The sequence below is a fragment of the Vipera berus genome (genome assembly GCF_964194415.1).
Source record: "Vipera berus genome assembly, chromosome: 3".
Classification (NCBI taxonomy): domain Eukaryota; kingdom Metazoa; phylum Chordata; class Lepidosauria; order Squamata; family Viperidae; genus Vipera; species Vipera berus.
This window is the reverse complement of record NC_138204.1, coordinates 88984265-88996287: the sequence shown is the minus strand read 5'-3', so window position 1 is coordinate 88996287 and position 12023 is coordinate 88984265. Positions and strand designations below refer to the sequence as shown.

General features: G+C 39.2%; 2 protein-coding genes across 3 annotated transcripts in view; one reads left to right on the top strand and one right to left on the bottom strand.

Annotated features, from left to right (window-relative positions):
- Window positions 1–41: 41 nt before the first annotated feature.
- TMED5 (transmembrane p24 trafficking protein 5) lies at window positions 42–8317 on the bottom strand. 2 transcript variants are annotated; one of them, XM_081325770.1, is made up of 5 exons: window positions 8016–8317; window positions 6059–6156; window positions 5287–5461; window positions 4127–4237; window positions 42–988 (listed from the first exon to the last, which is right to left on the bottom strand). In XM_081325770.1, exons 1-5 carry the CDS (start codon window positions 8211–8213, stop codon window positions 929–931), a joined length of 642 nt encoding a protein of 213 aa, XP_081181896.1. In that variant the 5' UTR covers window positions 8214–8317; the 3' UTR covers window positions 42–928. The 2 variants fall into 2 exon arrangements, with proteins under 2 accessions (XP_081181896.1, XP_081181895.1); XM_081325769.1 differs by having other exon boundaries at window positions 42–4237.
- A 353-nt stretch (window positions 8318–8670) lies between these two features.
- Window positions 8671–12023, top strand: part of CCDC18 (coiled-coil domain containing 18) — a 43197-nt gene continuing 39844 nt past the window's right edge. The window contains exon 1 of the mRNA XM_081324341.1: window positions 8671–8713. The gene's annotated coding sequence lies outside the window, so the exon portion shown is untranslated. The remainder of the gene's footprint in view (window positions 8714–12023) is intronic.

Sequence of the window (12023 nt, the reverse complement as noted above, 5' to 3'; positions counted from 1 at the left end):
AGCCTTCCGAGGTAGGTAAAATGACCCAGATTGTTGGGGGCAATTAAGCTGACTTTGTAAAAATGCCGCTGGGGGGGCCCGAAAGCCCTAATAAGCAGGCATATACGTAGAATGAAGGCTACTGCTAAGCTTGTAAGCCGCCCTGAGTCTTCGGAGAAGGGCGGGATATAAATGGAATTAAAATAAATAAATAAATAAATAAATAACCGTGACTTGCAAATTCCTCCTGGAAATTCCTGTTAGACGTTCTGCAGAGTATTTGTGGGACATAAGCTGTCAGGCGTTAGCGTGTCTAGGAGCAAGTTTTACTCTGCTTTTTTAAAATATACAGTATATACAATACTGTATATTTTAATAAAGTTTAAAAGGGTGCTGTACTTTACATAATAGCAAAAAAAATGTTATTGCACCAAAGGTGCAAAAGATCTGAAGGTTTCCTTCTGTTTTCCTCCCATTCAATGTTAGACAGTTCTTATCTTGTTCTTGTAAGAGAACAAAAGAACAGCACAGGGGGAAACACAAGAGAAAAGGCTAGGAGGGGATTTTCCTAACATTTATACATTGCCTGGGAAAGGTGGTTCTGCACTCCAAGCACGTAAATGGGAGAATCACAGAAATAAAATACAAGACTGATTTAATATTCCTTTATTAGTTTTTCCCACAATCACTTTTGTGCCTCAGTAAAAAAAACTATATACTTGTTTGCAGAATGTTTATTCCTGAGTTCTGTTAAATTGTATCATACAAAACATGACAAAGTAAACTTATCAAACCAACTCAGATAAGCAGTGTTTATGGATTTTAAGGTTGTTGCAACATTAACACTGAGAAGGACAGAGGGCAAGTTGTAGCTAAATACAGAGGTAGAAAGCTAGTCACAGCTTTGTTTTGTACAAAATGTTATATAATAACTTTACCAGTGCTATAGCTATTGCAGCCATTTTTTTTCTGAATTCCAAGACCATCGGAAGTCCCATGTCGGTTTCAACTGCAAGATTAATAATATGGAAATAAAATCCAACTTTCCTTACTTGCATATATGTTAATAGGTATATATGATGCTTGCATTTTGTTCCTTAAATAATCGGTTCTAATATTTATTTGCTGGTAGTATTCCATAGATAATAGTATGAAGTTTTTGTGAAATTTGCCATGGCAAATTTGGGCATAGGTGCTCATGCTCACCAAATGTAATTAATAGGTAAACCTGTTGTATGAATGAAAGATTTAAAAGTGGAAACGTTCATTACAGTTGTACTGCTTCTCATCAACTGATAAGCTTTTGTTTACATAGAAGAAAACCACTTTCTCAACTATTAATTAGTCCTCAGCTGTTTCAATTTACTGGGTGAATGAATGAATTTATTAAACAAATTTCTATGGTTATATTGACCCTGTGAGTTCACATTTTAACTATACATTATTTTAAAAGTTGTATGGCCTGTCACTCAATCATGAATTATAAATTCAAGAATCATTTCAGTATCCAAATTGGTAGAATTACCGATACAGAGTTTATGTCTTGCATTCAAATTAGCCCTGATACACAATTAGCAAAATACTGATACACTAAACAATTTCGTGAGCAACATAAGTAATCCTTGACTTAAAACAGTTTAGGGACCGCTAGATGTTATCATGGCACTGAAAAAAGTGACTTATGACTGTTTTTCACACTTAACTGTTGCAGCATCCCTACAGTATGGTCACCTGATCAAAATTTGGCTGCTTGGCAACTGACTCATACTTATGATGCTCATAGTGTCCCGGGGTCCTGTGATCATCTTTTGTGACTTTCTAACAAGCAAATTCAATGGGGAAGCCAGACTCACTTAACAGTCATGTTCCTAACTGCAGCGATTCTCTTAACCACTGTTGCACGAAAGGTTGTAAAGTGGGCAAAATTCACTTAACTATCTCACTTAGCAACAGAAATTTTGGGCTCAGTTGTCATAAGCCGAGGACTACCTATGCTTTGACTTGCTTTTGAGTTAGATTTTTTTTAGAATCATTCTTCCAATTTAGTTCACAAAGTTAAAAATTTAATTCTGTTGTTTTTAAAAGAATACACCTCACTTTTGGCCTATAACAAATGTTAGAAAGAACTTTAGGAAAACCAATTCAGCTAAACTGAAGAGTTATTTAAAAAGGCAACATTTCATACCATCCAATGAGGTTACTTGATATCTGCCTTTGCATGCATGCGTATGTGTATAATACACAAACATACACAGAAAAATGAAATCAAATTATCCTTTCCATTCTGCTACTAGTGAATCCCTTCGTTATATTTCATGCTAAAACAGGAGTATTCTATACCCAATTCCTCGGGGACAAATTTGTACCAGAAATGGAAACAAGACACTTCTTAAATCATTTCGCCGTAATGATTACACCAAGGATCCCTACACCAAGGATCCCTAACCCTGGGGCCATGCACCGGTACCACTCTGTGGCCAGTTAGGAACGGAGCCATGCAAACAGCGGGCAAGTGAGCAAGCTTCATCTGTGCGGGATCTAGGTTGTGCACGAAACCATCCTTCCCCCAGTCTGTAGAAAAATTGCCTTCCACAAAACCAGTTCCTGGTGCCAGAAAGGTTGGGGACCGCTGATCTACAGTAATAATTGTAATTTTGTGAATGAACCAATATTTCAGTTCTTCCTGTGTTCAAAGAATTCAAGAGTACTATATGTCTGACAGCATTATAAAGTAAGAATATTGTAATGATGAAGATAGCTATGTTTATGATTTAAAATGATTTAAAATGATAAATTTGCATAGAGTTAACTGTTCAAACTATAATGAATCCTGATATCCAATATGTATATTAAACCTGTGCATACTTTAAAAATGATTTTAAAAAGTGCTTCACATCTCAATACCATTTTGTTCTTTAAAGCAACACACCTTTTTTCAGACTTTCATGACAGTATGAAAAATGTTTCCTTAAACTGTTGTGTGTTAATTTTATTGAGTGTGATTCTTAAGCCAGCAGCAATTTCCAGGATGCTAATAGTCCTAATGCACGTTACTATTATGTTAATATTAACTAATATGAACTCAACATAGGTGTTATATATCCAGGCACTCCAAAGTTATGAGGGGTCCTTGATGGCCTTGGTTGTTTCATTGCAGGCGTTTCATTATCCAAACTAGGTAACATCATCAGTGCTACCAGTAGTTACAGCACTGATGATGTTACCTAATTTGGGTAATGAAACATCTGCAAGAAAACAACCAAGATCAGAGACCATCAAGACTCCTCATTTCAATCCTGACTACAAATATTCTCTATTGGTATGCCAAAGTTAAAATTATGCATAAAAAATTGTGAAGAAAAGTTTGTTTTCAATACATAATTGAGTATGGAATTTGAACAAATGTTTCTTTTAGGACTTACCGGTAGATTATATAATTTTTATTTTGAATTATTACAAAGATTTATTCACTATACTGACTTCCTCATTTGGACCCAAGTAGTTGATACTACTGAACCAATACAACTTTGCTTTATAGACTTAGTAACTTGGATTTTATTCCACTTACTGAATATTAGTGTCTGTGAACTGCTGGAGTTTGGAGCAAGTGCCTTTTGAATATTCGTTTGGAAAATGTCTTAGCACAGCTAAATCACAATAAGCTTTACTTTAACAGACTATCTAATAGTATGCTTAATTTCAGCATATCTACTCAACTCAGGTCGTTAAATACTGAAAACACATTTTTATAAGGTTATGAAACAATTATTTACTTTTTTAAAAAAGTTAGGCAAAAAGTATAGAAATATAATTACAAATGTTAAAAATCTGGCATTGCTCCAGTATTCTGTGCAAGACAAATGGCCTTGGAGACAAATTAGGCACCAAGTTAGAGAAAAGCCACTCTGTTCATAATTTGGAAAAAAAATCATGTGAAGGTTATTAGCCATTCCAAACAGCTGAGAAGTAATAGCCATCTCTTTTTTCTTAATCAGTGTATTGCAAATTCCCTTATTGCTTTAAATGAAACTCTCCTGTGTTAAGTTCTAGTTTTCCTTTTATCTTCAAAAAGACTCTTCAGCATGTACACCTGAACAGCTGACACTACAATCATTACTGACAGGTTGACCATGGACCAGAAGTTTACCCTGTCAAAATTGCTTTCTTGTATGTTTCTATCACGAGCTTCAAATGCTTTGAGCAGGTTCTGAATCTGAATGCTTTTGCCAAGCCGAGCCTTCACACTGTTGACAGATTCCTAGTAAAAACAAAACAAACACTTGTTTTAAAACCAAATATTTTTAAAGAAAAAAAATGGAAGACAAGAAGTAATAATCTGAAAATTACTACTAGTGTTGACACTGTGAGATCATGCTCCATGCCTTCTTTCCAGAGGCCATTGTTCCTAGCTCCAATGTTCTGGTCAAGAAATCTTTTATTCACATAGGAGTATTCTGCTTTTCATATACTATATACTACTAAAATATTGGAAGACCACAAATCATCCTCTTTCAGCTAGACTTGTTCGGCTAAAAATTCCTTTGATCTCAATGTTCTCTTAAGATAAATAGATATTTTTTTTAAGTCTTAGCACTCTCAATACTCCTGATACTACAGTCTTTATATTTGTAAGTACAGGTAGTCCTCGACTAATGACCACAATTGAGCTCAAAATTTATGTGGCTAAGTGAGAAATTTATTAAAAGTGAGTTTTGCCCCAATTTACAACCTTTCTTGCCACATTTGTTAAGTGAATCACTGCAGTTAAGTTAGTAACATGGTTAAGTGAATCTGGCTTCCCCATTGACTTTGCTCGTCAGAAGGTTGCAAAAGATGGTCATATTAGCTCAGGACACTACAATCGTCATAAATATGAACCAGTTGTCAAACATCTGAATGTAAATCACCTGACCATGGGGATGCTGCAAAATGGTCATAGGTCACTTTTCAGTACCATTGTAACTTCGAACAGTCACTAAATGAACTGTTGTAAGTTGAGGACTACCTGTATACTATTCCAGTGTTGATATTCCAAGCACGTATACCCTTTTTATCTCAGTTTTCTTCCATCACAGAGAAAAAACAGGAGTTTTCAAAACATTCTGAATTTGAACCATTTTGAATCCTAATAAAATGCCAAGACTATGTATATTACGTGAAGTAAGTGTTAAGGTAATCAATAGGGATAGATGTGCAAATAGCTGCCACATTTCCCTATTTGCAATCCAATTTTGATTCAGTGAAAGAGAACAAACACATTTTAAGCACAAGTAGCCATACATTCCACAAGGGATGGCTGTAACATACCAGAATATCTTCTAACTTCATATCCAGAAGCTCTGTTCCAGTTGTGTATTTTTCCCAATCATCATCTTCATCTCCCATGTTATCTAAGATCAGTTCAAAGAAAATCACTTTCTCTGATAGGGTGCTAAATGTGTTGTCAAAGCAGAACATGTAATCACCTTCCTCTGTCTCCACTCTGTTAACATAAGACATTGCACTTTAATATACTGTATAGGCAAGTATGTTACTTTTAAGTCCCTTAATGATAGTACTCTGAAACTTTAAAATTATTCTAAACTGCTGCAGCACCCTAGGTCACTGTAGAAATTTGCAGGGATGCTGTGGAATATTTTAAATTGTTGAGGAAAAGAGCAATACTTAACATCTGTTGAACATTGGCTTAACATTGCTATGCTTCCCTCAAAAATTTAAGATATCCTATGGCACCTTTGTGAGTTCACCATTTCTCTTAAGCCCATGGTTTCCAAACTGTGTCATAACACAGCATACTGTGAAAGAATATAGACACTAGATACTGTGAAGCAAAAAACTTTGCGAACTTCCAAAGTAACATATTTCAGTTGCAGAAAGACAAGATTTTAGGTTAACTCTCCCTTTCCATAGCAGTTCTCTATAGCTTGTTTCATATCTTTCAAAAGAATCTCTCCATCTTCTAGTTGATTTTTTTTTTGGGGGGGGGGAAATGTACAGCAAGTATCCCTCACCTTCTGTGAATTTTCTTTTACAAAACTCAGGATCTGCCAAGTGAGGCTTTTATCATTTTTAAACTTACGTGTGAACACCATCTGATTTTCTTTGTTCAAAAATTATGGTTTCATGTTTTGGCGATACGAGGTGAAAATCCACATCTAAACCGGCTCCATCTAGTACCTAAGAATGCAACAAAGATAGAAATTAAGAAATTGGCAAATGAGGTTTTTACAAACCTGTCTTAAAGCGAACAAAATGATATAACTTGGTGAACTGGACATGCAAGCCATTGGGAACATCTAATTTGTATAGTAAGGGAGAACTGCAGACATAGTTGGTAATAGTATGTCAAAATATTTAATAGATTAGATAAACATGGCTCAAGATTTTTGTGAAAGCAACAGCATTTTTACTCTAGTATTGTTATTCATGTTATGAAGAACAATCGCAGCATTCCTTAGAAACACACACACACACACACACACGATATTCATTCCATGGGTGGCAGCACCTTCTTTCTTCCTATAACCCATCATCTTGAGATGGTCAGCATATAAATTTTACACACACACACACACACACATAAATAAAAAGAACCTTTCCTTCCCAATAATGAGGTAATTTGAAATTAACTTTCTAGTAACCCTGAATAGAATTGATCTACAAATTCATTTGTTTTGTCATTAATAAGTCATTCTCCATAAAATACAGAATAGTATACATAAGCAATAAGTAACAGGTTCCTTACCACTGGTGAAGAAACTGCTCATATCCAATGTAGTCAAATTCTCATTTAAACTATCTATTCATCTCCGTAAGTTCAATTTAGGTTTATTTGGCTTTCACAATCCGAGTATCCTCCAGAATGATGTTATGTAGACTTGCCAGTTTGAGCATCTAAAAACCAGTTTGATCGAGCTGTGTCGCTGATACTTAGCTAGTCTGTTTGCTCTGGAAAACAAACATGACCTACCACATTCCCTCAACCTAGACTGGCCATCCCATGTACAGGCAGGACTCTCAGGTTCCCCTTCCTAGCAAACATGGCCAATAGTCGAATTAGAAGAAATGATGGCATATGTAACCTATTCATCTGGAATGTATCAAGTTGGGGAAAGCTAGATTAGCTAGAGATGTGAATGCTTCATGGTTTAAAGTTTTGATACTGCAAATTAATAAAGGCGAATAGGTTCCAAGCATTTGACTTGCTATTTTTATATTAAATCCAAGACAAAACAGAGAAACTGGCAAAATGATTGTCTTCACATGGTGGCACTGTCTCTGCAGTATCAGTACAAGGTCTGTGCCTTGCCTTATCGCCATGTGAATCTGGGCACGGTGGCCAATACTTTACGTCACTTCTTTCCAGAGCCGAAAATAAATGTGCAGTGTAAGAGGAAAACCGCAGATTTGAACTTTTTCCCAGGACAGTGCCTTTGAAGTGCATACTTCCCCATTTAAGCAAAGGGTATTTTTCTTTCGCGGGTTGAATCAAAAGTTTGCTTCTCTCTTGCCTTGCTGGATGTATCCACCGACTTTTGAAAAACTCGGGCGCTGAACTTCAAGCTGGAGACACCGAGGCTCCTATAAACACACGAGCTGCTCCCCCCCTTTTTTTTCCTGCTACCACGATTTTCGCAGACTCCAGAAAAGCGACAATTTTTTAAATTTTTATTTTATTTTAATCCCATTTATATCCTGCCCTTCTCCGAAGACTCAGGGCGGCTTACAATCTAAAGCACAAATCAATGTGCTTAGCAATAGCCTTCATTCTATGTATATGCCTGCTTATTAGGGCTTTCACACACACACACACACACACACACACACACACCAAGCGGCATTATTACAAAGTCAGCTTAATTGCCCCCAACAATCTGGGTCCTCATTTTACCTACCTCGGAAGGCTGGAAGGCTGAGTCAACCTTGAGCCTGGTGGGACTCGAACCTGCACTAATTGCAGGCACCTGGTGTTACTTAAGGAGGCATGATTAGCCCACTGCTGCACTGCTTCCCGATCTTCCACCTTCCTTCCTCACCTGGTACTCGATCTCCAGCGTGGCTTCCTTCTTCATGGTCTGGAAGAAGCACTCCTTCCGGCCAGCGGGCAACGTGAAGGTGAAGTCGCTATCTAGAGAAGCAACAAACCCCAAAGCTCCAGACGGCGGGAGAAGCAGCAGCAGCAACAGCAGGAGCGAGACGAAGACGAGCAAGCGCTGCCCGGTCGCCGTCCTCATCCTCAAAGCTTCGCGAGCGGGGAAGTCCGGAAACCGCAGAGCGCAGCGCAACTCGCGCCACCTCAAACAGGGCTAGTCTCACGCGTGGGGACGTAGAGGGTTAGGACAAGGGGGAAGGGTGGTGTGGGGGGGCGGGTTAATAGAGAAAGAATACCCACAATGCACAGCCCGAGGAGGCGGGTTGCGTTGAGAAAGATACGCCCTTTTTAAAAACGTCGGTCGGTCTCTTAAGGGGCTGCTTGAAGGGCTGGGCTTTGCAAGGCACCCTGGGAAATGTAGTCAGCCGTGCGCTGGGATTAGAGCGGGGAGCGGCAAGAATGCCACCCGCAGAACTACCGCTCCCGAGGGTGGCGAGGAGCCGAGACAACGAACCAGTTAGACGGCGACCGCTTCCTTTAAAAGCGTCTTCTATTGGCGGACGTGCTTTTTTTTTTTCCTCCTCCTTCGTCCCGCGCGGTTAGAACGAGTTGTTTCCCGGGGCCGCGAATTGAAAAGCAAAAGTAAAAGAGAGCTACGCCGACTCCTTACGTATACGTATATATTTTTAAAAAAAAAACAACGGAGGGAGGGAAGGGAGCTAAGGAAGAGCTTTTCGTGGGAGCGCCGGTTCGAGCCTGGGGAAGGCGGATTACTTTTTGCGAACGTTACTCCCAACTGTCGAGCTCGGAGGATGCTTGGGAGCTCTTTTTATACTTGGACCGCGCTGTAACGCGGCTCTTTCGAGCTCGTTGAGGACGCGAGGAGTGCTCGCTGTATTTGGGGGGGGCGGGGGGGGAGGACGAGGGGGCGGAGAAAGTCGAGTTGCTAAGCAACGGAAAGCTGCGGCCTGGAGCCCGCGTGGTCGAGGCGGGCTCAGAAACTGCGGGAGACAAGGTGGCGGCGGCGGCTCTGAGGGGGAGGAGGAGGGAGCGATTTATTTCTTTGTTTTATTTATTTGCGCTTTTTTGAACTGCGCGTTTCCCTCAGGGTTATTCTTTTTGGGGACGGACCCGGAGCACTGAGAGAAAACATGAGATTACATAGAGGTGAGGGAGGAACGTTGAGAGTCTCGGCCGGTGGCGGAGAACGAACTGAATTTCGGGAATAAAATTAATAATAATAATAATAATAATAATAATAATAATAATAATAATAATAATAATAATAATAATAATAATGTTGGAAGGGACCTTGGAGGTCATCTAGTCCAACCCCCTGCTCAGGCAGGAAACCTTATACCATTTCAGGCAAATGGCTGTCCAGTCTCTTCTTAAAAACTTCCAGTGTTGGAGCATTCACCACCTCTGGAGGCAAGTTGTTCCACTGGTTAATTGTTCTAACTGTCAGGAAGTTTCTCCTCAGTTCTAGGTTGCTTCTCTCCTTGACTAGTTTCCATCCGTTGCTTCTTGTCCTGCCTTCAGGTGCTTTGGAAAATAGCTTGACTCCCTCTTTGTGGCAGCCCCTGAGATATTAGAACGCTGCTATCCTGTCACCCCTCACCCTTCTCTTCATTAAAGTAGCCATACCCAATTCCAGCAACTGTTCCTTATATGTTTTAGCCTCCAGTCCCCTGATCATCTTTGTTGCTCTTCTCTGTACTCTTTCTAGAGTCTCGACATCTTTTTTACATCGTGGTGACCAAAACTGGATGCAGTATTCCAGGTGTGGCGGTGGGGAAGCACTTCTGAGGAAAAAGCGCCGTGGCGATGCATGCGATAAGAAGGAGAATGGGACCTGGTTCAGGCCGTGATTGTGTTAGAATCGAGCTAGAGTGCCGTGTTTTTTTTTTAATTGAAAAGTTTTATAAAAGTTACAATGTTATCCCATCCCAAACCCCCCTCCCCCACTTCCCAAAGCTGATTACAGGGTTACAAATATATAGTAATCATAATCTAATTAAGATTGAATGACTATATAAATAAGCAAATACATAATACACTTTAACCCGCCTATAACATGATTACAAACACTCTAAAAATATCCAACTTATAAAAAAAATAAGGAAAAAAAATATTTAAATTATAACAATCTAAAATTTACTCATAAGCTAAATGGAACTTTTTAGTCCCATATTTTTTCTGAATATAATCTATCCATCTTCTCCAAACTGAAATGTATCTTTCTTGTGAATGATCCTTCAAGTAAGCAGAAATCTTAGCCATTTCTGCTAAATTTGACACTTTAAGTGTCCACTCCTCTATAGTAGGCAGACAGTCCTTCCAATATTGGAGAGCCGTGTTTCTTAAGGTTTTTTTTTCCCCTCTCTCTCTCACGACCCTTTCTCGCTTTAAAACAAATACGCAGGATCCCAAAACAGCTTGTTTTTATGGTTTATATTTACCAGTATTTGGCATATTAACGATTAAAATGGACACGTTCATAGAATATTTCTTGAATCATGTAAAAATATGAAGCCGGTTAGCTATTAACAAAACGGGAAAACCCCTGTGTTATGTTTTTTTTAAAAAAAAACAATAGGAAGAGTATCATGATTTAAAATACTTGCAAATAACCACGGTGTCTGGCAAGTAATTTTGATCTCAAGGGTCTTGGGGATCCCCAAGGATCTTAGGACCAGGCTTTTAAGGAATACTGAGCTCGAGGAATTAGTAACAAGGATCTCTTTTCTCTGAATGATATTTTTATGATGATTTTATTAGATTTTTTAAAAGTAGAAATATAAAAACTAAAACTAATAATGAAGATATAAAAGAATAAAGAGTGCAGAAAGAGAAAGAATGCAAAAAATGATTTCTGATTTATTTGACAACAGTTATGAGTATAATTTAAATTAACCTCTTAATCTAAGGTTTGTTGTTGTTAGCTGCGAAGTCCTGTCCGACCCGTTGCAACCCCATGGACAACGTTCCTCCAGGCCTTCCTGTCCTCTACCATCTTCTGGAGTCCATTTAGGCTCAAGCCTACTGCTTCAGTGACTCCATCCAGACACCTCATTCTCTGTCGTCCCCTTCTTCTATTGCCGTCAACCTTGCCCAGCATTAGGCTCTTCTCCAGTGAGTCCTTTCTCATTAGGTGGCCAAAGTGTTTGAGTTTTAGCTTCAGGATCTGGCCTTCTAAAGAGCAGTCAGGGTTGATCTCCTCTAGGACTGACCGGTTTGATCGCCTTGCAGTCCAAGGGACTCGCAGGAGTCTTCTCCAGCACCATACTTCAAAGGCTTTAATTCTTTGGTGCTCGACCTTTCTTATGGTCCAACTTTCACAGCCATACATTGCAACTGGGAAGACTATAGCCTTGACTATACGCACTTTTGTTGACAGGGTGATGTCTCTGCTTTTTAGTGTGCTGTCTAGATTTGCCATGGCTTTCCTCCCCAGGAGCAAGCGTCTTTTACCAGTCCCCATCTGCGGTGATCTTGGAGCCCAGGAAAATAAAATTTGTCACTACCTCCGTTTCTTCCCCATCTATTTGCCAGGAATTGAGAGGGCCGGATGCCATGATCTTGGTTTTCTTAATGTTAAGTTTCAACCCAACTTTTGCACTCTATTTCTTCACCCGCAACAAGAGGCTCTTTAGTTCTTCTTCACTTTCTGCCATTAGACTGGTATCATCTGCATATCTTAGGTTGTTGATGTTTCTTCCGGCAATCTTAATTCCAACTTTTGATTCCTCTAACCCTGCCTTTCTCATGATGTGCTCTGCATATAAGTTAAATAGGCAGGGCGACAGTATACAGCCTTGCCGGACTCCTTTCCCAATTTTGAACCAATCAGTGGTTCCGTGTCCAGTTCTCACTGTTGCTTCTTGGCCCACATATAGGTTTCTCAAGAGACAAATAAGATGGTCTGGTACGCCCATCTCTTTAAGAACTA

Excerpts from the sequence above, each read along its gene's own strand:
- TMED5 (XM_081325769.1), bottom strand. The coding sequence starts at position 8,213 with ATGAGGACGGCGACCGGGCAGCGCTTGCTCGTCTTCGTCTCGCTCCTG. Across the intron at positions 6,157-8,015 it reads CGCTGGAGATCGAGTACCAG|GTACTAGATGGAGCCGGTTT; the intron begins GTGAGGAAGGAA and ends TTGCATTCTTAG. Across the intron at positions 5,462-6,058 it reads AAATCAGATGGTGTTCACAC|AGTGGAGACAGAGGAAGGTG; the intron begins GTAAGTTTAAAA and ends TTATGTTAACAG.